General features: G+C 40.3%; 1 protein-coding gene across 3 annotated transcripts in view; it reads right to left on the bottom strand.

Annotated features, from left to right (window-relative positions):
* Amot (angiomotin) overlaps positions 1 to 25,498 on the bottom strand; it is a 65,010-nt gene that overhangs the window by 27,906 nt on the left and 11,606 nt on the right. For 2 of the 3 annotated variants that reach the window (XM_074064134.1, XM_074064135.1), the window contains 4 exons: positions 18,584 to 19,517; positions 12,183 to 12,639; positions 5,375 to 5,519; positions 4,131 to 4,223 (listed from right to left, as the gene is read on the bottom strand). In XM_074064134.1, the coding sequence (XP_073920235.1) occupies positions 4,131 to 4,223; positions 5,375 to 5,519; positions 12,183 to 12,639; positions 18,584 to 19,455 (1,567 nt within the window). In that variant the 5' untranslated portion in view covers positions 19,456 to 19,517. Of the gene's footprint in view, positions 1 to 4,130; positions 4,224 to 5,374; positions 5,520 to 12,182; positions 12,640 to 18,583; positions 19,518 to 21,537; positions 21,685 to 25,498 lie in introns of all 3 variants that reach the window. The other variant, XM_074064133.1, reaches the window with a different exon arrangement.

The raw sequence follows: 25,498 nt of genomic DNA, 5'->3' as shown, positions 1-25,498 counted from the left end.
CCTATTAGAGTTTTAGAGTTTGAAAGTTTAGATTTTTTTTAACAGTAAGCTTTTGTGCTTACAATGTACATATATATATATATATATATATGTCACATACATATGTATAATGTGTTGGTTTATATGTGTGTGCAAATACAATATATGATTTTAAAATAGAACTTAGTGGGCAGATAATGGTCTTCCTGGTTTGGGTTTTATAGCAAGCTCAGTTATGCAGCACTAATTTCATAAGGACTAAATAAATAACTGTGGATGGATATGACAGGTGGAAGAAGACATCAGGATAAGACAGTACTAAAATCTACAGTTTTCAATAGAATGAAGAAACACTGTCACAAGTTAGCATTTGAGAAAGTTAATACAGGTTTATAAGTAGTCTCTAAACAGAACTTATACTTTGGTCCATATACTATTCTTACCTCAATCCGCCCTTATATTGTGCTGTACCTTGTTCAGTAGCCATAGCTGATCAGAACATTTGAATATTCCACCTGAAGTGATTTTCACTTACTAATAGTCAATGAGGTAATTATCCTTCCTCCCAATGAGGACTTAAAGTTTCCACTGTTTGGTCCTAGTTGTAAGAATGTTAGTGAGATGAACCCTGAAGAAGTTGATCCTATTAGTTTAACTGTCAGTCACATTCAGAAAACAGGGTAACATACATTAAAAAATAAAACAAATAACCTAAGGAATTTCATCCATCAGGATAAATAAAAGATATTAGAAATGAGTGCCAGAAGTAGAGGAAATTAAAAGAATCCTAAGAGAGTTCCTTGCAAACCTATACAGATAAAACATCTGGCTGAAATGATACTTCTTTTCTGAGAATTTTGAATGTGCCAAAATTTACATCAGGAGATCCATTCTAACAAAGATCAAAAAGCTGACCAAAGTGAAAAATCAACAACTATACTTAGATCCATTAGAGAAGTGAGGTGACAAAGCAAACCTCTATCCTGAAAATTAGAGCAATAGAGATATAGAGAATCACAATTTATCAGATTAGAAGCCCATGAACAGAAACTTCTGGGGGAACCAGCAGCATATAAGGAAAACATGAACTACAATTAATGTATTTCTGGAGGCTCAGTGTGGGTAAGCCGGAGACCAAGTCATAATGGAACTTCCACACTTTTGTGAGTTTTATCTCCGGGAGCTTGTTCACATTATTACAGTAAAGAGCAGAGAAAAATCCCCTTGTGTAATCAGCAGGGGGAGAGGAAAAGTAACCATTATGAAATACACCAGAGCATTCTGGGGCTTGGGCTGCTTTCCTCCAGCCCCTCCCACAGGGGAGTCTCTGTTTTCACTCCTGCTTTCCTTTCCTTTTCTAATAAAACTCTGTTATTTTGCACCTCAAAAAAATAGAAAGGAAAGAAATACACCAGAGCATTCTGTTCTTAGAATATATGCCCTCAAGAGAAAGTATTTAACCAGAGCCTACCCTATTGGGTTTTTCTGCAGATCTTCACCAACCTGGGTAAAGGGTTAATACCCATCTCCAGTTTGTTCAAGCTTTCCACATGAGGAAAGGAAATACCCAATACCCCCTCTGGCCACTCTGTACCAGCGAAGTGTTGCAGGGGGAGCTGAGAAGCACTTGTGAAATCTCACAGTTCCAAGGTACACGCCCACTAATAGGCTGAGACCTAATCATAGGACTAGAGAATACTTCCCTTCTCGCTATACCATACAGCACATTAGAGGAGTACTATCTTCAGAACAACCATACAGAGGCAGGTATTATTAAAATAACTACATAGCACAGTTCTTCTTATCCCATACATTGTATCTGCACTCATCATCAACAAAAACAAAAAAATGACAAGGCATACTAAAGGGCAAAATACACAAATTGAAAAGATAGAGCAAGCATCAGAACCAGACTCAGACCAGGCAAGGATGCTGGAATGATCAGATCATTAGTTTAAAACAACTGTGATTAATATGCTAAGGATTTTAATAGAAAAAGCAGATAGCACATAAGAACAGATGGGCAATGTAAACAGAAAGATGGAAGTTCTAAGGAAGAATAAAAATGTAGATTAAAACTCAGGTAACCATCTTATTTAACCCATAATATTTGTTAAGGATCAAATGAGATAATCAATTTGTTTAAATGAAAGAAACAATAAAGCACAATGAAACACCAAAGCAACATTCTGCAAAAAGAGGTCAATGATAATTATCACCATGATTAATAATGAGAGATATAGCTTGGACTTGGATTTGGAGGTCCACCATGCTTCTTCTCAAGACCTTGAACTTTGAGGTTGTAGGAGAAACTTAATAGGGCAGCTGTGCTTTCCTTCCTTGCCTTCCTTCCCATTGTGACTTTATGTACATCTATCAGAATAGGTGTACCTTAAAATGAAATGAACATTTGTTGAATACTTACCACATACTAAGTACTGTACTACCTTAATCCTCAGAACAACATACAAAACAGTTATTATTCTCTTCTCTATTTTTGTATATAAGGAAACGGAGACTTGGGAGTGTATGACTAACTTAAATAAGGTCCCACAATTGGTAAATAAGGAGTGCAGTCTATACTTAAGCCAGGCTTATTCTAAAATCTTTTTATATACCTAAATGCCTTCTGGGTTGAGTTGGTTTGGCCTCTCTGGGATTGCTGGAGCACACTCCCCAGGAAGGTTTTTCAAAAGGGCTTTCTTTCTCTTGCCTCAATTAGGAACTTTCAGGGCCCTGTCAATGCTCAAAGGCAAAAGAAATAAAGGGGCCAAGAGTCATGTTCTTCCCCACCTAGTCCTAGAGCTACTGACAGTCTTTTACCCTGCTCAGGTAGTTTGATCTAGTAAATTACCACATTTTATAAACCCACAACAGAGCTCCTAGGATACCTGAAATACCATATGAACATAGAAAGAGTAGAAACTAGCAGATCTAGGGCAATAATCCATATGTTTTGTTTTGTTCTGGGAGGCTGCCACCCTCTTTCTGCCACCCAGATAACTAGCTTCCAGGGTAACCTTGACACCACAAATGCAACTTGACAACAATTCACCCTAGGCACCAGAAAAACAACATTCCTTACTCTAAGACTACTGACAAAGGAACAGGAGGCTTAGGGAAAAGAGGAAGAAAAACTGTTTAAGTGAGATCACAACAGAGAAACCCGGCAGGGAGGGAAATTCTGTAAGTGCAGATCAAACAAACTTATAAAAGCTGACTGGAAGAGCTGCATGAAATGACATGAAAGAGTCATTGTCAAGTCCCACAAAAAATGGATGACACAAGTCCCCAACAAGCAGGACTACAGTGGGAGCCACACTGACAAAGACTAGAAGTAGGGGAAACCAACTTCAAGCATCTGTAAAAATGAGGGCAGTTCATCTGTACCTCCCCCCCAACTCATTCTCCCTGTGGACTCAAACCACTATGAAGTTTTTATTGCTGCTTTTATTATGGCAATTGGAAAGAATTAGGCATTGTCTAGCTGGGTGGAGTCCATTAGGGACCGATAAAGAAGAGGATTAATTCACTGTTACAGTCCTAGGAGTATTTTCAGACAAAGGAAAGACTATTATAAAGAAGACACAGCTCTGCCCTGTCCCACACTTGTGCAACTCTGCAATCAGAGTCCTAATTCAGGCCACAGCAGCATCCCCCACTCTGGCTACCCTTACGATCTGCCAATGTGTAATGATATGATATAACACTAAGTGTTTAACTAAGGAAGCTCCATATCCAGGTTAGATATTCCAAACACTGATTATCAGTCCTGCATGTTCATCTCATTTCTACCACAGTCAGCATATGGAACCTCCTAAGAAAAGCCCTTCATCAGTAAGGGACCCCATGTTGACTAAGGTCTTTTCTTTAGCTAGCCATGACAATCAATAGTAGGAATACTAAGGGGTTTCTCTAGCTTAAAACAGAGGGAGTCATTTGACATGACTAGATGTTATAACAAGATGCTTTCTTGACCTAGGAGAAAAAGAAGAGAATCTTCCAACTTAATGCATGATTGGGAAAAAGAATCCCTAGATAGCATTTATTCTGTACTGGCTGTTTTAAAAGCTAAAGAGAACTATGCAACCTTTTCACACACATCACTGCCCTCACACATTCATGCCTCCTCCTGGAGCTTTCAGACTTACTTTTTGCAAAGAGCTGAGAGATGGTTTTCCTTGTGTCCTCTGATCCCTCATACTCCTTCTCTGCAAGCTGCTTGTTGGCAGTCTCTAGACGCTCTATGGAATTTAGAGACAATCAACAGCACCTCAAATACAAACTTCCAAGCACATGAAGTTTGCCCTCTAAATACTGACCTTTGGCAAAACAGGCCAGTATCTTCTTTGTCAAGCGGGAATGGGTGACACAGACCTAGATTTGCAAATGTGAACCTCAAGCAATACTATACCATGGCAGGTCTTTCACTCCTAAGTGCAGATTTCTAAATTTCAACAAAATAATCCATCCCCAAATATATGAAGATACCATTTATTAACCAGGAAAAAGAGTATCACAGTTATTAGGAAGTCTTTAAAACCATGTAATGTCAAAGTGGGGACCACGGCAACATCTAGTCAAGCCCTTTGATTTTATAGATAATTGAAATCTAAAGATAGGAGATGTTTCCAAGGTCAGCAATTTTGAAGGTGTTGATGTGGTTTAAAGTAGAAACTTCCCAGTACCTTCAATGTCATCGGGTGAAGGTAAAAATAAAAGGAGAGAATGAAACCTACAAATAGCATTGGGCACCATTATTTCAAGCTTACACAGTCAAAAGTCATGCCTCTGACAGATCTGGAAGGAAGAGGGGCTGCATCAATTTTGGGAGTGGGTCAGTTGGGTCCAGGAGTCCCAGGAAGGATTATTGCCTAGTTAATTGACTGAAGACCAATTAGGTATAACACCTCCCCCCCAGGCAATCTTGAAACTATTATTTCTCTCTCTCTCTCTCTCTCTCTCTCTCTCTCTCTCTCTCTCTCTCTCACACACACACACACACACACACACACACACACACGCACACACACCCAGGCATAGATCCTGCAATGTACTGACCATACCAATGTGTTGGACAACCCTCAAGAGCCTGATTGGCAACTCCTCAACCTTTCCTGTCACCACCTTGCAGCTGTCTCAGAAATACAAAGCCAAGAGCCAGATGTGGTGCTTAGGACTAATCTCAGCACTAGGGAGGTTGAGGCAGAAGGATCATAAGTTTGAGGCTGGCCTGCACTACACAGTGAGTCTCAGGCCAACCTGAACTACACAGTGAGACCATCTCAAAAAAACAGAACTAGAAGGACTCAGGCTTGTCAAGCAAGTACAAGGCCCTGAGTTCAAACATCAGTACCACCAAAAAAAAATAAAACAAGCTCGTTGGTTCCTTCACCTCTCAGATCCCTGTTGAAGTCATGCATTCTCCGAATTTCACCCTCCAGCTTGTTCCTCATGGCTTTCTCCAAGGTTTCTCTTTTGGAGGATGACTTTACGAGGTTCTCATATGCCTCGGAGACCCGCTGGATTTCTGTTTCGACCTTAACATAAAAAGAAAGACAGTGATGACAGTAGGCAGTTGATGGAGAAGATGGTCTGGAAACATATGCAAAACCTTAATGACACTTCTCCCAGGACTTACAGATGGCCAGGTGGAAAGCATAACACAGTCGGAACAGTATTTCGAGGAAGGCTTTTCAAGTTCAAGAATAAGCTCAGTAAGTAACATACTGCTTCATGAGATTTCAGGGTAGTCTATAGCTATAACTATCTATCTATGTCTATATCTACCTCGATCTGTAACTACGTAGCTACAGTTTCTACGTTTAGAGAAGGTGGTAAGATAAACTTCAAAAAGAGTTATAAAATATTTTAATTTCTGAATAAAATTTTCTGTAATTTTGAAAATAAAAATGTATACACCTTTATTTCAGAGCATTCAAAGAGTTTACACATGTTTATTTTCAATTTGTCCTGACAGCTGCCTAGGCAAGAATACCTTTACCCCATTTTAGGAGAGAATAAAGTTAAATTGCTTTTCCCATGAGCAAATCAGTAGCAGAGACAACCATTAAAAACCTGAAACTTCAGCCTCATTCAGTATACTGGATTCAATTTAAGAAACATTTAATCAGATAAGAATAAGAACTGCTTAAAGCACTGTGGGGTAGGTAATATGAATGAGAACATTCTTATTACCATTGCCCTCAAAGAGCTTTCAATCTAATCAAGTCAAAGACTAGAGGGGAGGACGCATCTTTAAAAGTAGCAGTAAAGCAGAGAAAGAAGAGATGTTATTCCTGTTGGGAGAGGAGAATAATTTCAGGGAGTGGTGGCATTTGGAGCTGGATCTTGGAAGCTGGGTTAGATTTCAATGGGCAGAGATGAGGGTAAGGGTATTCTAATCTAAGTGACCAAATGCATTCCCAGAACGAGTAGTCTCATTTGGCTGGACACTGTAGGGTAGACAAAGGGAAGCTGGAGAGATATGGCTATGAAGATAGACTGAAATCAGATCATAAAAGACTTTTAATGCCAGGCATTTGGACTTTATCCCATAGTCAGTGGGAAACCAGTATACAGTATTTTTAACTGAGATTCATGATTAGAGCTCTGTTTTATGACACCCCTGCAAATCTTGTAAAATGAAAAAAATAAAAGCAAAGGAAAAAGAAAATTCAAAGACAAAAGATCTTGTTCTGAATCATCCAGAATCAGGAAGAAAACAAGAAATTAGACTCCAGAGTCTTTCTGTAACCAGTACAGCTCCACTGCACATGTAATAACCACAGAGATTATTTGCATATAATTTGTATAAGACAAATAAACCCCATGGCCTATTAAGCAATTTTCAAATTAAGTTTGACGCCTGCAACCATTCTGTATTCCTTATCAGTTTTCCACTAGCCTGTAACAAGCTCAGGGTACTTTATGGGGAGAAATATCAGGCGCCCAGTGGGAGAGTGGAGGGAAAAGGTAGGATTACCAAACAACTCAGATTCAACTGCCCCCATCTCCAAAATCCTGCCAGAGACAGGACTGCCTCCAAACAAATGAGGCTTATACCACTGAAAAGAGCAGACTTGCAAGTGTTTTTCTCCTTGCAGATGGCACCAAGATAGCAGCGCAGAAGGTGAAAACTGGTGAATGGCATTTAGAGACAAGATCTGCAATGCCTGTGCCTCATGAAGTTTTTGCATGAAATTCAAGTGCTGGGTGGAGAAAATAAACATTTCCATTTGAAAGAACAGGCTTGGTGAGGGTTGCTCTGGGCAGCCTTGAAGGAGTAAGTGAATGCCACTGGAAAGCAGTCCCTTTACTCAAGGCGAGCAGACTGCTACTGCAAGATTTGGTACTAATCCTTCCCCTGTCCCCTTCCAAAGGGCAGGGAAAGTCAGGTATCTGTCAATAGGGCCTTCCAGAAAAGAACTCACAGAAGGGCATATCTACTGACTTAGTCTGGATGGTGGTGGGGGCAGGACAGAGGGAGGGTGGCAGTGCATTGCCAGACTTACTCTAACTCTTAATTACCCTCATGAACCTCAAGTACTTTAATATTTTTAGCACCATCTTGTACCTATCTTTTTGTCCCCTCATCTTCCTTTTCCTCTTCACCACCTGTCCCTTCTTTCTACAAACCTAGCATGGGTCTGGCCTCCACTTTTCCTGACACATAAGCTGTGGAATTACTTATTTGAGGAATCTTTCCACATCCAGAAAACAAACAACAATAAAAATCCTATTCTGCTCCTCTTCCTTGCCACTCACTCTACCCTAAAAAATTACCACGGATCCTCTGACAAAGAAAATCTGCGCTCATCCTTCACTGATTGCATCAAAGATGGGGCCAGCACCATTCTGAATTGAGAGTTTAGGGAGGAATGTCAATTGTTAACCTACTTAACCAAACTAGGTTTCTAGTGTGTGGATATAATTAATTTATTGCACTGATGTAAAATGGGGAGGAAGGGTATAATTAACATTAGAAGGAGAAAATTAAAAAAAAAACTGGGGCAAGACCAGAAAGAAGCAGGTCTCACTCTACCCCAAAAGCATACATGCAGATTTGGGGAAATTGGAAGAGAGGGGTAGCATTTCTACTACATAAAAATACTTATCTAAGGATAAGCCCTCTTCTTTAGGGCCCAGATCTGGTGCAGGCAAATTCTCAGCCTTATTCAGGCCCCTGAAATTTCCACTCTTGGTGTCTCCTAAGGACAGAGTCGCCAAACAATACAAAGCAACCGCCCCTCCCCTCCCCACCTTCAACCTCACCTCTCTGAACAGTGCACATTGCAGGGAGATCATGCCACATGAGATGCACAACGACAAAAGCTATAAAGAATCTGCCAAAGAAATAACCCTATTCACCAACAGCCACTAGAGGCCAAGAGCTAAGGTTCCTAGGTCAGGGCACTCAAGAACTAAAGACTTAGCTACAGAAGATAGGAGGGGTCTAGGAAAGAACGTTAACTGGAGACACACACTACTTTTTCTATTTCCTCAACCTAGGGCTCCTGTCACCCAGCTGTGGTACTAAGTCCCTCTTGCCTCACACACACACCAGAAAAAAAGAGAGCAGATGTTGAATTGGTGCTGCAGAGAAGGACCAAAGCAGAAGACGGGAGGGGAGTCAGTGTTGAAAAGAATACAGAGGAGAACGCCCACAAGAGTACTCTCAGCCTTTTCCTGAAGGAAGCAGGCCAAGCACTAACTTCATCTGGTGAGATTTTTCTAGGAACTATGAACGATGGTTTTATGTGTATAATTCAAAATCATATGGGGAAAATATAATCAAGATAAAAAGTCTTCATTGCTGGCAAGTTTTCTAGGGACACAAGCTTACCAGTATCTTTAACTTTTTGAAGAAGTATCCCTGCTGCCTTTGGAATTCTAGAATAATCAACTAAGGTTTCCTTAATGATATGGGGTCTGGGAAACTATAGTTTTTTCTCCTAGTATAAATGTAAAATATTGCATCTCCTAGACCAACAGACTTTTTCCAAACTTTGATCCATCATCCAAAACTGAACAAAGAGGAAATTAATCACCTGAACAGACCTATAACACAAAATGAAATTGAAGCAGCAATCAAGAGTCTCCCCAAAAAGAAAAGTCCAGGACCTGATGGATTCTCTGCTGAATTCTATCAGACCTTTAAAGAAGAACTGATACCAACCCTCCTTAAACTGTTCCACGAAATAGAAAGGGAAGGAAAACTGCCAAACACATTTTATGAAGCCAGTATTACACTTATCCCAAAACCAGGCAAAGACACCTCCAAAAAGGAGAACTATAGGCCAATCTCCTTAATGAACATTGATGCAAAAATCCTCAACAAAATAATGGCAAACTGAATTCAGCAACACGTCAAAAAGATTATTCACCACGACCAAGTAGGCTTCATCCCAGGGATGCAGGGGTGGTTTAACATACGAAAATCAATAAACGTAATAAACCACATTAACAGAAGCAAAGACAAAAACCACTTGATCATCTCAATAGATGCAGAAAAAGCCTTTGATAAGATCCAACATCATTTCATGATAAAAGCTCTAAGAAAACTAGGAATAGAAGGAAAGTTCCTCAACATTATAAAAGCTATATATGACAAACCTACAGCCAGCATTATACTTAATGGAGAAAAATTAAAACCATTCCCTCTAAAATCAGGAACCAGACAAGGATGCCCACTATCTCCACTCCTATTCAACATAGTACTGGAATTCCTAGCCAGAGCAATTAGGCAAGAAGAAGGAATAAAAGGAATACAAATAGGTAATGAAACTGTCAAAATATCCCTATTTGCAGATGACATGATCCTATACCTTAAAGACCCAAAAAACTCTACTCAGAAGCTTCTAGACATCATCAATAGCTATAGCAAGGTAGCAGGATATAAAATCAACATAGAAAAATCATTAGCATTTCTATACACTAACAATGAGCAAACGGAGAAAGAATGTATGAAAACAATTCCATTTACAATAGCCTCAAACAAAATCAAATACCTAGGTGTAAACCTAACAAAAGATGTGAAAGACCTCTACAAGGAAAACTATACACTTCTGAAGAATGAGATTGAGGAAGACTATAGAAAGTGGAGAGATCTCCCATGCTCATGGATTGGTAGAATCAACATAGTAAAAATGTAGATACTTCCCAAAGTAATCTACATGTTTAATGCAATTCCCATCAAAATTCCAATGACATTCATTAAAGAGATTGAAAAATCTACTGTTAAATTTATATGGAAACACAAGAGGCCACGAGTAGCCAAGGCAATACTCGGTCAAAAGAACAATGTAGGAGGTATCACAATACCTGACTTCAAACTATATTACAAAGCAATAATGATAAAAACAGCATGGTACTGGCACAAAAACAGACATGAAGACCAGTGGAACAGAATAGAGGACCCAGATATGAAGCCACACAACTGTAAGAAACTTATCTTTGACAAAGGAGCTAAAAATATGCGATGGAGAAATAGTAGCCTCTTCAACAAAAACTGCTGGGAAAACTGGTTAGCAGTCTGCAAAAAACTGAAACTAGATCCATGTATATCACCCTATACCACGATTAACTCAAAATGGATCAAGGATCTTAATATCAGACCCTAAACTCTTAAGTTGATACAAGAAAGAGTAGGAAATACTCTGGAGTTAGTAGGTATAGGTAAGAACTTTCTCAATGAAACCCCAGCAGCACAGCAACTAAGAGATAGCATAGATAAATGGGACCTCATAAAACTAAAAAGCTTCTGTTCATCAAAAGAAATGGTCTCTAAACTGAAGAGAACACCTACAGAGTGGGAGAAAATATTTGCCAACTATACATCAGACAAAGGACTGATAACCAGAATATACAGGGAACTTAAAAAACTAAATTCTTCCAAAACTAATGAACCAATAAAGAAATGGGCACGTGAACTAAACAGAACTTTCTCAAAAGAAGAAATTCAAATGGCCAGAAAACACATGAAAAAATGCTCACCATCTCTAGCAATAAAGGAAATACAAATTAAAACCACGCTAAGATTCCACCTCACCCCTGTTAGAATAGCCATCATCAGCAACACCACCACCAACAGGTGTTGGCGAGGATGCGGGGAAAAAGGAACCCTCTTACACTGTTGGTGGGAATGTAGACTAGTACAACCACTCTGGAAAAAAATTTGGAGGCTACTTAAAAAGCTGGACATCGATCTACCATTTGATCCAGCAATACCACTCTTGGGGATATACCCAAAAGACTGTTACTCCAGAGGCACCTGCACATCCATGTTTATTTCGGCACTATTCACAATAGCCAAGTTATGGAAACAGCCAAGATGCCCCACCACTGACGAATGGATTAAGAAAATGTGGTATCTATACACAATGGAATTTTATGCAGCCATGAAGAAGAACGAAATGTTATCATTCGCTGGTAAATGGATGGAATTGGAGAACATCATTCTGAGTGAGGTTAGCCTGGCCCAAAAGACCAAAAATCGTATGTTCTCCCTCATATGTGGACATTAGATCAAGGGCAAACACAACAAGGGGATTGGACTATGAGCACATGCTAAAAGTGAGAGCACACAAGGGAGGGGTGAGGATAGGTAAAACACCTAAAAAACTAGCTAGCATTTGTTGCCCTTAACGCAGAGAAACTAAAGCAGATACCTTAAAGCAACTGAGGCCAATAGGAAAAGGGGAACAGGTACTAGAGAAAAGGTTAGATCAAAAAGAATTAACCTAGAAGGTAACACCCACCCACAGGAAATCAACGTGAGTCAATGCCCTGTATAGCTATCCTTATCTCAACCAGCAAAACCCCTTGTTCCTTCCTATTATTGCTTATACTCTCTCTACAACAAAATTAGAAATAAGGGCAAAATAGTTTCTGCTGGGTATTGAGGGAGTGGGGGGGAGAGGGAGGGGGCGGAGTGGGTGGTAAGGGAGGGGGTGGGGGCAGGGGGGAGAAATGAACCAAGCCTTGTATGCACATATGAATAATAAAAGAAAAATGAAAAAAAAAAAATATATATATAAAAAAAATAAAAAAAAAACAAAGTTTGATCCATATCACATATAAGAATCCCAAAAACCTACTTGTGAGTAATGTAAGCACCCACAAGTGGACATTTGTATATGAATATTAAATAAGTCCCACTAAAATTTAAAGGAGATCTGAATGTTACCCCATGGAAGCCTTACCTTCTGCAGTCTTGCTACCTTCTCATAGCATCCTTCCAACTCCTGCCGCAAGTTCCGGTTCTCATCTGAGAGTATCTCAACCATCTGCTGGGCTCTGGAGACAATGGCAAAAGGATCAGCTGGCATGGGCTGATAAGAAGCAGACTGCTGGGCCCGAGGCATAGCTGAGTAGGCTTCTCCTGACTGCTGCTGCTGTGATGGTGGAGTCAGGCCAGGCTGGGAGAGACGGTAATGATCCCCCTGGTGAGCCTGATTAGGAAGGAAATGTTGCTGTGGCCTAGGCAGGTGAGCTGAGTGTTCACCTTGGTTTGTGACCAAGGGGTGTTGGGCAGGAGACAATCTAGTGGATGGTGGAGACTGCAGCAAGGGCAAGGAACCCCCAGATGTCAGGGAAGAAGTAGGGCTGTGAGGCTGAGAGTTCCTGGCTGACAATGACAATGAGATATCCTGTGCTGGCCTGCAAAACACAAAGGGCAAGCTCTGGTTAAGTTCTCACCTGAGGCACAAGAATGTCACATGAGGAAGTGACCTCAGGACACCTGCTAAATGAGGAGCAGGCAGAATTTGACTATGGGATTCCTTCAAAGACCTCTACAGTTCTTCTGGGACTCTAAACAGACGGAAGTGTGATCCCATGGAGGATTGAACCAAATGATCTCTGGGATCAGTTTACAAAAATCGAAGGGACATACACCTCTACGCTAATTCTTCAAGTCTAAGCATTTGAAAAGAGTCTTCTTTTTGGGGGTGGGAGGTACTGGGGTTTGTACCCAAGGCCTCACACTTTCTAGGCAAGTGCTCTACCACTTGAGCCACACTCCAGTCTAAATGATTCTTCTACAAGGTAATTTTCATGTCATTATTTTAAAATAAACCTAATGTTAGAAATAACATAAATACTCAAATTACAACAAATAGGCATAAAAAACACCCTTCATCTTCCCATCTACAAGTGCCTCTGAGAGTTCATATATTCACCAAAAATTACTCAAAGATATGAAGAAACATCATACATTAAAGACACCAAGTACTTATTCTTCACTCTAATTATCGATTACTTAATGATGCCCATTAACAGGAACAATACCAAGATTTGGAGAGGGCTACAGGCAACATCATCATACTATTTTTGATGTACTGAATCACAAAAAATAATAACAAAAGGCTTTAAAGAAATTATTTAGTTCAACTCCATCAATGGACAGGGGGAAACTTAAGACCCAGAGAAGGAAAATGATTTGTCAAGTATTAGAGTGAGTTAGTAGTTGTACCATGATTGAACTCTTTCCCAATCCCCATTTTCTGGCTCTTACACTGCATTGATGTTCAGCTCTCCAACCTATTGCTTATAGAAAATTCCAGAAAGAGAACTCTGGTATATTGTTTAATGTAGCTCTTCCTTTTTTGTATCTAATTATTAGGTACTAATATTAATACGTAGGTACAAATAATTTGTACATAATGACTCTTAGCCATTAAGGGATACAATATCAGGACATATGGACAGATCGTTATCCACAATCACCACTACTAAGAAGAATATGTCAGCGGACACTAAAGACAAAAAGCTTATTCACTGTCACCCAACCCATGCCCAACTAACCTTATATGCCCCCACAGTCCTGTGGATACTTGTGCTACATAGTAGGTATTTCTCAATCCAGGAAAGACAGATGGCTAAGAGCATGGATTTGGATCCTGACAGGAGTTTGGAGACTTTTTCTACTGTTCACTATCTTTTTAACTTTGCTCAAATTACTTAAGCTGCACAAACCTGTTTTATTACACATGAATTGCAAAAATACTGGGGTCTTCAGATTTTTAGCTCAATAGGAATTACAGTCTCTTATCTATCTCCAAGAGAGTAAGTTGACCTTGTTAGCATTTTACTTAAGGGCTAATCTTTGTGGTAATTTGCACAAAATTCATGGTGGAACTGGCAAATCATCAGAAGCAATTAGCTTTTAACTGGCATTCCAAATGCTAAAGCAAATCCCTCCCACACACACACCATTTACAATTATTGTTCATTTATCTAGCCCCATAAGAGCTCCTCACTATAAGGGCTTTTTAAAGCAACAAAATCATTCCAAACATTTGTTCATGGACACTAATAACCTAGTTGGTCACAAAAGTCCTCAATCCTGGTCACACCCTGGCTTTTGTCCCTCAGCCCCATGTATGCCTGTGGTGTACCCATATTCTTCCAATTTCATGCATATGTCACTACAAATAACTGCTGAATATAGGAGAGGACATGAAAACTACTTGGGCATAGAAAAATTGATATGGTATTCATGATTACAACTGGAAAGTTGCTGCCATACATAATCTTTCTTTCTAAAAGCTCAAAATCCTCAGTCCATAGAAAGCCTCGGAGCTGTAGTTCTCATTTTTCATTCTAAGGACCTTCAGTTTCCTCACAGATAAAATGGACTGTGCTCTTTTCCCTCTTGGAAAAGGAAGAAGATCTCAGTGCACATGCTGTTGGAAAAACCAAGGCAGTCCATCCCTGGCAGGTCTGCAAACAAGCAAAGGCTTAGGCAGTTGCAAAAAGAGAGAAAGCCCTCCAGCAAAGGAACTCCATCTGAGCTCCAGCATCCACCCAACACCTAAAGGCATTAACACTGGGGTGAAGCTCCCCCTGAAAAGAAGGGTTGAGAAAGGATACAGGTTGAGTAGAACTATGAGAGATGTCAGAGGAAACACTCAAGAACAAATAATAATAATAACAGAAAGAGTAACGATAGTAATAATAAAAGTGGCAGCCATGTGAGTGGCACACTCTCTAGGTTCTTCCATTCCAGCAGCCGGAAATGCTCCCCAATGATACAATAACCAGAAATAACAAGCCATCCTTCAGACAGAAGAACCACATGATCTCACTGAAGGCCTGACCTGCCTCCCTGCTACTTCCCTTCCTTTATCCAGCTCCCTCCTAAGACTACCTGGGTGTCAACGGTGCTCTGCCCAAAAAGGGACATGCCCATTCATGCAAGACCTAGGCCACTGACTAAAATCAGAGTCTCTTCCAAATCCTGAAGGCGAGATACTTTCACCTTCACTCTCAAGTAAAAGGAAAGTAAAAGGCACTCCACCCAGCTGACACAGCACTTTCTACCCTCTACCTCCATTATTAGGAGTCCCCACTCTCCCCAGCCACACATGCATGAACACACACACACACACACACACACACACACACACACACGTGCCTGACCACAAGTGTGCAAGTCCTCCCCATTAGACCAGGTGCCACTAACAGCCTGGAGCCAGTTCTCCTCACAACAAAAAACAGTGCTTCTCCCAGGTTCTGCAATAGTGAATCTGTGAATCCTGGAGTGGGCTGTGAATTCTGGATGGTTCTTCTTGCACAACTAGCTCTGTGATGAACTACAGAGTTAGGTCACCCTGAGTTTCCACTCACAAGGATTTCAAGAAACCTCAGATCTGGGCATGATTTCAACAACTGAAAGGAGGTGGCTGATTTATAAACAGAAATGATTTGATTTTTAAAGCAGGTGATAAATGTATAAAGCATGATGCAGAAAAGGCTCAGCACTCAGACAAAGAATCCAAAATTTTTGCACTCAGACAAACAATCAGAAATTTAAAAATTCTTCAGATGGCTTAGCCTTGTTTCCCATCTAGAGTTCTGGGCATTCAAGATATTTACTTTTTAAGTAGGGAGGAGGGCATAGGGAAGATGAAGTAATCAAAAGGATTGTTTATAACATTTTGTTCATTTTAACAGCAAATATTCAGCATTTCACTGCACCTCTAAAGGCAAACAAAGGCTTTTTTAAAATAGCAATTTGTTCAAAAAGCTTGCCTTGCATCCTGATCTGTAATTTGTGGATTAAGAACTAAGAATTTAGTCTTCTAATTGTTTGTTGCTAACAGCAGTTACTTGGAAAGAACTCACAAACCAAACCTTACAGCTAGTTGGCTAAAGGGAAATAAAGAAAAAATGTGTCACTACCTAAAAGTACACCTCTGGAAAGTCGTTCAACTACCTCCTCTTGCCAGAAATCTGTCAATAGGTGCCACTCCCTCACACAGGACATGCAAAAAGCTTATAGCCAGAATTTGCCTGATGTAGAAGGAAACTTCATGCCAAACATTCTCTGATTTGGGCTTTTTTATTATTCATTGAGCATATCAGTCACACTGCTTCTGTCCCATAGAGAAGCAACTTGTAGAACATACCTGTGTGTTAAAATAATGCTCAAGGGCTGGGGATGTAGCTCAGTGGTAGGAGCACTTGCTTAGCATACTTGAGGCCCTGGATTAGATCCCCAGCACCACAAAAAGAAAAAAAGGCAGCTCAGCATGGGCTCTGTTGCTGCTTCAGGGGACAGAAAGAGAGTGAGATCCACAGGTAATTTAAGATGGAGGAAAACCTATCTTCCTATAAAATATATGCAGTTAAATTTCTCTTGTGGTTTAATCGGTATGGGAAGAAAAGAAACCTCTTTGTTTCATTATTTATTTAGGCAGATCAAAGGGCTTTTCCATCCAGCTTCAAATACTGTGGGAGTCATTTCAGATCACAAACAATGCTGGTGAATGAGTTCTGAAAATAGCTTTCCTGGGAAGGCGGGCCATGTGCAGAGCGCTACTTTGACTTCTGCTCCACACCCCAGCCAAGACACTCCCCTCCCACAAGGCAACAGACAACAGCCCATCCACAGACAGGAGAGAGTCCCACAGACTTTCACACTGAAAGGAAGAACAAAACAAAACAAAACAAAAAACCCAGCTTCATTGTCATTTTGCTGGCTTGAATGGGTTTCCACTAAGCTTTGCAGTTCAACAAAACAGCCCCTCCATTTTCATAATTTTTCCAGTACTGGAACTTGAACCCAAGGCCTACACCTTCAGCCACTCCACCAACCCTTTTTTGTGATGGTTTTTTTCCGAGATCAGGTCTGCCTGGCTTTGAACTGCTATCCTCCTGATTTCTGCCTCCTAAGTAGCTAGGATTACAGGCGGTGAGTCACTGGCACCCAACTTGGGAATGGATTTCTTGTTCTGGTTTAAAGCTGAAATGCCCTGTCTTTACACGATTTCCTGTTATAGGACACTTATCAGAATTTAGGCTCCCACCCCTTGAAAGCTGCAGAGGAGGTTAAAAGGGTTAGGAAATTAACCTGAGTTATAAAATCCTAAAGGGACAAAGTTAGGGGTGGAGCTCAAAGTGAATTACCTCTGGTTAAAAGACAAAACCTGGAGGGGGAGAAAATGCAATACCAGGAATACCAGGTGACTTCTCTTACCTCCACCCTACTCTACCCTGAGGGCCTTTTCTTGAGAATTTCAAATCAAGAAATCTTTCCCAAATGAATGAGAAGGGGACAGGAGGCAAGGAGATAAACATTAAAGAGGTCACAGATAGTCTGTGGGCCACCTAGGACTTCAAACATTATGGCCACAATCATTACCCCTGGGCACAGAACAGGAATACCACCCTAACTGCCATCATCATTGCCCCTGGTTTAAACCTTCCTCTGCCCCATGTGCTGAAATATAGCCCAAAGACTAACAGTACAAATAAGGAATAGAGTCATAGAATCATAGGGTTTGGTGAATAAAGCAATGGGGCAATGGGCTTTTAGAATAATTAAGAAGTTTACTTAGGAATGATTAAATATACAAAACAGAAGTCATGGGAAATTTTTCCTTGTGCAGTGCAAAAGGAAACTTCCGGAAAAAAATTCTGCATGATATGATGTAAATTTAACCTAGATATTTAAAACACTACTGGCAACTAACAGTCTCTATAGAAGAAAGATGAAGGAATCCAGACTTCATGCAGTGCAAGGAAGTACAAGGCAAGGAACATTCTGAACCTATACATGTATATAATCCCCCTATAATATCTGCTTGTTTATTTAATGTCCATAAGAATCATAATAATTCTCCAGAGAAGTATAACTAATGGGAAACAGATTTGTTTGCAAAAGTAAGTGATGAGACTTTTATAGAGGGGAATGCATGGAAGTGATGGGATGTTGCAGAGTGAAGTCCAAGATAATTTGCTTCTGCTTCTCAAGGAAGGGCTTTAAAAAGTCAGAAGAGAAACGCTGACTCCTCCTTCAGTATTCTAGGAGACAGGACATTCAATAAGTACTAAAACTGAACTTGTGCTGCTCTTCATCCACTAGGCAGTGGAGGCCCTACTAAACCTATAGTCAAGGGAGTATTAATACAGTGTTAATTATGGCTGAAGATGCTAGAAATTCAGGGTGACAAGCAATTTACTCAGTCAAAGGTGAATCATGCATTGTAGTTTGTAATACCAAACACCTATCCATTCCTTCCCTAGAGATTCTCAACATGCAGCCAAAGAGGCTGGATGGGGATGAGGTCAGGAAATGACAGAAAGGGAACTCTCTTACCTGGCTGCTCCATACTCAGGGGGGTGCTGATACCTCATCAGTTGCCCCTCTGATCTCCCTGGCTGGTTCAGGCGATGCTCACTATAGAAGTGCCCTGGCTCTTGGGACTTGCACACTACAGACTGGGGTGGCATGCCCTTGAAAGGATAGTCTGGTGGGGGGCCCCGGTGTTCCATGCCCTTCAGGCTATGCTGGTTGGGAGGTGGCCCTTGGGCCTTGTAGAATTCACTGGAACTTGTAGGATTCTTGTACAGGTCATTGGGCTGTGGTGGGGACAGGGGAGCACTGGTAACAGGTGGATGGGCCTTAACTCCACTGGTGGCCAGTGACATCTGCATTAGTCGTTCACTCAAGGAGCGGACATGACCTTGCTTAAGGTCTCTGAGTCCTTCATCCTGATGCATCTTTCCAGGATTGAGCCGCTGAACTGATGGGCGTCCCTCAGTCCTCATCTTCTGGTTGGTAACTCCGGTGACATAAAAGGCAGCTCCAACACTAGCATGCTGCTGGCCCCTAAAGTACTGAGACTGGACCTTGGCTTCTTCATAGGTTGGGAGTTCTTCGTTATTCTGCATTCGAGGGGACAGCTGCTTCTCCATGATGATGTTTTCTGATTGGATTTCCTGGCCCTGGGGTTCCTGTCGAGCAGCATGTGCCACAAGCTGTTGGTGGTGGTCTTGTGGACTCAACACATCATTCTGAGGGCCTGGGTTGCCACTGCCAGTGGGGAAAGGAGGGCCATTCCCTGTGGCCTGCTGGTGTATGGCAAGCAGGTTGCGATTCTCACTAGGATTGCCATAGCGAAGCTGCTCTTGTAACAGACGCTGCAATACTGTGGTTCCTCCACTTGGCTGTTCATCAGAATTTCTCATCTCTATCGCTGGTGGTGCCTTGTGAAGAGAGAGAGAAATTGGGCACCTGGGCTGCCCTTGACCTGGGAAGGGGAAACAGGAATCTTAACACCCAGTTGATGGATAAATCAATCCTCTAAAGGTGAATAAAATGGGTATTTAGGGATAAGGATTACATTGCTGAAACAAAGTAAAGAATTAAATTTAGAAATAATGGATTAATTTGTAGGATTCCTGGCTCTAGCACTGATATGATGATCAACTTGGAGGCATAAAAGCTCTGCTTTCTCTTCTACTTTTAACATGGGTTAAATATTCAACCTTGACTTAATTTCTAAGAGGACTGGGGAAACCTGGAGTAGTCAAGTAAGGTGACCAGACTGGGCAATTTTACATGGTCCTTATACACAGGATTAATCTCTTTCATTTAAATTAAAAATCCAAGTCTTATGCATGTGGGGGGTGGGGGAAGGACATCAGAACCATTATCTCATAAACAGAATTTGTAAAGCAGCTCAGCATGTGACAGGAGAGATAAAATGCTAACTAAGAACTAGCATAAATAAAGGGTGAGGAGAGCTTAGCTTATATCAAATAGAACTGACCCTTGACTTCATGCAAATATTTTTCTCAGAAACCTGTTTTTTTTAAATCTTTTTTCATTGTCCATTCTGGATGCTCCATGGCTTAATAAGAGAATGGCTTGGGACAAGTATTACTGACAAATTTTCTCTTCAGACATCCAAGGATAGTGACTAAGATATGTTGTTGTTGTTGGGTAGGAAAGAAAGGGGGAAGAACCTCTTTCAGTTGAAGTATGCCTTTGAGAACATTTAGAAATTAAAAAATAAAATTGTCATCCTTCTGGGAATAGTATGATTACCATATCCCCATCGCCACCATCAATTCCTCTAAGGAACTAATACAGGTTTAGTAGAATAAATAACAGTAGCAACACAACTTAAGATTCAAATTGTAATGATACTATGGTCCATAACCTAAACAAGTGATTCCTTTTTTTTACGTCTATTTTCTTATCTGAAAAATGTGTGGTAAGGGACATGCACCTGCTCTCTCTCTCTCTCTCTCTAGCATTGTATAGTGCATATGAATTCATTCTCAAAAATTCTTCCAAAAGAATATGTCACATTAAGTACTATAATTAAATACTAATGTTAAATTAAAAAACAAAAACCTTTCACTCTATGGATCTGAAGTAATTTGGTGAGAATAAGCATGATGTCACACAAAAAGTCACAATAAAGGTCAACCTAAGCAACCTCAAATTTCTAGATTAAACCTAGAATCTTGCCTCCTAGATCCTTATTTCTGGTATTAAGCAGCCTTGAATCTCTCTTGAAATCTGAACCTCTTTCCTTAGTGATTCAGTGCACTACCCAGAAAAGTGTGTGTGGTACATGGAGATGGTCATCTTCTCTTCTTCCTCACTTCTTGATGATTATTACTATACAATTAATTCTATTGAGCAGTTAATCCCCCAGTTAACTCTCCAAAAACCATTTTATTATTATTATATTCATTTACTTAGCAGTACTGGGGATGGAACCCAGGGCCTCAGGCATGCTAGGTAAATGCTCTACCACCAAGCTATAACCCAGCCCAAAAGGCCCTTTTAAAATCCCATTTATCCCATTGTTTTGGCAAGTACATACCAACCACCAACAGGCTGAGCAACTTGCCCTCTAGTCCCGTCTCACTGCCCTCATCTGCATTTGACACTCTGTGGTTCCTATATTTAAACTATCAAATTGGGACTTCATATACGCTGGCAAACATAACACACAAATTTCTTTTTATGCCTAAATTGGAGAGATGACTACAAATCACTTTTCTTGTAGCAAAAAAAAAAAAAATGGAAACAGGAATGCCAAATGACTTCCCAAGTCTCTCCTGCAAGGCAGGGAAATGTAGACACTGTGTTGGCCCAGACCCAGAAGACTATGCCACCCCCTCCCGTGCCATGCCCACCCGTCCAGCATGCACACATAGGCATCTGAGCAGTTGCTTACATGGGTGAACACATGCACGTGTACACACACACACACACACACACACACACACACAAACCCTTATTGTCCATACCTATTTCTGCTTTCTTAGGCTTAAAGCCTTGATCAGGATAGGGAATTCTTGCTTATGAACAGCTCCAGAAACCGCAGTGGCAGAGTCCCTCTCCCCTAACACTCAGGTTCAGGGTAAGCGCCGCCAAGAGTTCAACCACTGGTCACTCTGAAATGTTCAGGAGGGGAAGGGAGGGAGAAATAAAAATGTCGTTTCTATGTTGCCACCAACAGCCAGCAGTTAACCAAACCACTCCTTCCAAGGGAATGACTTATCCCATAGTGCTTGGCTTTTAAATGAGTGGCAGAGTCCATCTCCACTAGGACAAGAAAGAAACCTCACTGTCCAGCAGCTGTGTTCAAGAGGTCATGCCAGTCTCCAGGTGATGGAAAGGCTCAGGTCTGACACTGGAAAGGATCACTCTGTTCTAATATCACAGCCCTGGAAAACCATTCCTGTTGGAATGCTGGGTGATGACAAAAATCATAACCACTGTTACCTTAAGGTGCCACTTTTAAATTGCTGTCAGCAGGACAGGTTCATGAGGTTCACTGCCCCATATTTCATAAGGGAAGGCAGTCATCAAAAGATGGGTTTTTTAAATGTCATTGTTTTTCATTTACAAAATCAGAATAGGTCCTGCCTGTGGAATCTGGTATCAATGAGAAGGGGGAAGAGGTAGGAAAAGGGCATGGTAGGGTAAATATAGTGCAAATACTGTGTACAGACGTGTAAAAATGGAAAAATGAGACTTGTTGAAATTATTCCAGGAATGGGGACAAAGGGGATAAAGGAGAATGATGGAGGGAGTGAATTCAAGTACGATATATTTGAAATATTATAAGAACTTTTGAAATTGCCACAATGTACCACCACCCAGCACAGCAATTTTTTAAAAAGGGGGAGGGGAGTAGGTTCTTTGTCAAAGAAAGAACACTTGTGTCAAGCTCCCGATTTGACTGCCCCGGCTTCAGATGGGCAGAAGAAAAACAAAACTTCAGCCAAGTCATTTAGTATTTATTGCATATTGACTATTCCAGACATTTGCCAGCTTCATGCTAGATACAATGAGGGATACAAAGACACACAAAATATAGTTCCTGCCCATATGGAGCTTACAATCTGATCACCTGATTGGTAGCCCATTATTTTTGCTGGAGTAAGAAAGTTGACCACCCTTCTCACTCCAGAGCAGTAACCCTTCTCCAAAGAGAAGATGCCTCCACTTGCTTTCTCAGCACTTCCTCGGCGCCAGTCTCAGCAAAAGTAATCTACCAGAGTTCATATTATTGAGATAAGATGCAAATGCCTCACAGATATGAAATTGAGATAGTCGTCATTTATAATTTCTGGAAAGTCTTCCAGCTCCAACCAAAATGGTTGTATACTTAGGAGTTCTTGTCTAGGTGAGATGTAATGAACCATGTCTTGGCCTAGCCTTGACTCATTTATATCACCTGAAGGAAAAGCTTTAGTCTGCACCAGTCTCCATCTGAGGAGCAAGGCAACACAAAGGAAGCAAACGAGCATCTTTTTATTTTGGGAGCATGTCCGAAATTTTCAAATTAAAAAAAAAATCCACAAAACTACACAGTGATTAATTTTACATTATTTCCTTGCAATGTTGTCAAAAATAAAGTGAGCAGATAGAGTGAACCAACCCAGAAATTTGTCTTTCTATCTTGTTTTGGCCCAACATATAATCACCATCAAAAGTAAAATTGCCTTGAATCTGAAAGGTAATTATTTTAGGGTGTCTCCCTTAATTTCAAAGCAGAGGAACAACTTTTAATTGCAATCAAAGCTGGACTGCTAGAAGAGGTATGGTAAATAACCACCTGTGCTTCTATTGTCCAATTTTGAATAAAATATTTGTCTGTTTTTCAACTGAAACACCAGAAAACATCCCCAAGGCTTTTAACTTCAGCCCCAGGAGAAAAACCACCACATAATTCTTTTCCAGAACTAAAATTCTTCATGCTGATAGTGACTGACTTTCTTCTAAGAGCCAGTTCCTCATTGGGAAAACTTTACTTGTCCAAAGTCCATTTCTTTCCTTAATGTTGTCTTCTCTCCTTCACAATCTTTTCAACATCTGAATCATTTTATGTCAAATGGACACAGATCACTCTCCCACCCCATCCCAGACCTTTTTGGTTTCTGTTTAACATAAGAAAGGAAATCAGCACAAGATTAAAACTTTTCAAAGTCCTCTCTGGTTTACTGCTTTTTTCTTAAAGAATTTATGTTCATCTGCATGTGAAGAGTCACATAAGAAGGAAAACATTACTTCATTTATTAGAGAAAGGAAGGAAAAAATTCCATGTCTAATGCAGAAGAACCAAAACAATATGAACTCTGCAACCTTTACTCTGTCCACAGCTTTACTCATGCCACTCCCAGGGGTCTGACATCATCTTCAATCAATAAAATAACCTTGTTGCTCCTGGACATACAGACTGTCCATAAGGATGTTTGAGAGAGAAAAGATACATGTAGTACTGACTTAAAAGTATAATGTGAATGTATACTCCCAGCTCTTCTGTACAACAAGGCAACAAGGCCAAGCTAAATAAATACTTATTCCAGTTGCACTCATTGGCCTCTTTCAATATACCTGGGTTGGGCCAAACACATTAGTGTGAGGCCAGATGTTTCCCAAGCCAAGTCCCAAAAAGTCAATATTCTAAGGTAGCCAGGACAAAACAAATTTCTACCCTTCAAATAAATTTTGTAATATGCCTATTAGATCTTCTTTCTATCCCTTGTTCTACCTCCTCTTCCCATTCTACCTCCACCACTCACTGCACCAACCAGGATGGAGAATCTAAGTCTAGAAAATTTGTTTCTCTATTAAACTTTGGTAAACTTGTTTCATATCTATTTATCCTCAACTAAATGGAAAGCAGCCTGTTCAAAATTTTCCCTGTAACTATGTCCATGTATTTGTGCATAAAACACACACACACACACACACACACACACACACAATACAATACAACATACAACCTCTTAGAAAAAAATAGAAACTCCAGTGAATTCTTATGTCCTCTCAGGTTGGCCCATATTGTGGCCTGAGTGTCCTAGACACTACTTCTTCCAACAATCTTGCAACCCAAGATATGCATTCACTTTCTTTGGGTGATAAAGAAACTAAGTCCTTTTGCAGGCTTTCTCTAAACTTTCAATGGGTAGCAAAAATACCATGGTTAAGAAGCCTAGAATCACATTGCCTAAATTCAAATCCTGGGTCTATTGTTTACTAACTGAACTTGTTCAGGTTTCTTGACTTCCCCAAGTCTCAATTTCATCATTTGAAAAATAGGGATAATGGTGCTCATACCATAGGATTATTATAGAGATTAAGGGATGTACTCCATGCAAAGTGCTAAGCAAGGAGCCTGGCACATAATAAGGACTCAATAAATGTTAATTATTACCATAATTATTATTTCAAAGTAACTTTTTCCTAGAATGCTGTAGAAATTTTATGAAGTAGGGTTATTTTTTAAAATCTTTATTTGTGCCTGGTGTCGGTGGCTCACTTCTATATAATCCTAGCTATTCAGGAGGCAGAGATCAGGAGGATCGCAAGACCCTATCTTGAAAAAATTCATCACAAAAAAGGGCTGAAGTGGCTCAAGGTGTAGGCCCTGAGTTCAAACCCCAGTACCACAAAAATAAATAAATAAATAAAATCTTTATTTGTAACACAGTTTTTTGTGTAGGGGTCCATAGACCCAAAGACCAAAATTAGAAAAATTCTTGTGAGACCACTTAGTGGTTCAACTCCTGTGTGTATAAGATGAAAATGCCAGACCTCAAAGGGTCAGAACAAGGACCAAAATCAGGTTTTGTATCTCCTAGGCCATTAAATACATTATCTGGCATTATTAGCTTATACATTGAAGATACTTAATATTTATTAAATTGAATTGACCCTGGTTTTAAGAGACTATGAACATGGCTTAATGCTACCAAC

This window comes from Castor canadensis, chromosome X (genome assembly GCF_047511655.1).
Source record: "Castor canadensis chromosome X, mCasCan1.hap1v2, whole genome shotgun sequence".
Classification (NCBI taxonomy): domain Eukaryota; kingdom Metazoa; phylum Chordata; class Mammalia; order Rodentia; family Castoridae; genus Castor; species Castor canadensis.
The sequence above is the reverse complement of the archived record's forward strand: the minus strand, read 5'-3'. Positions and strand labels throughout refer to the sequence as shown.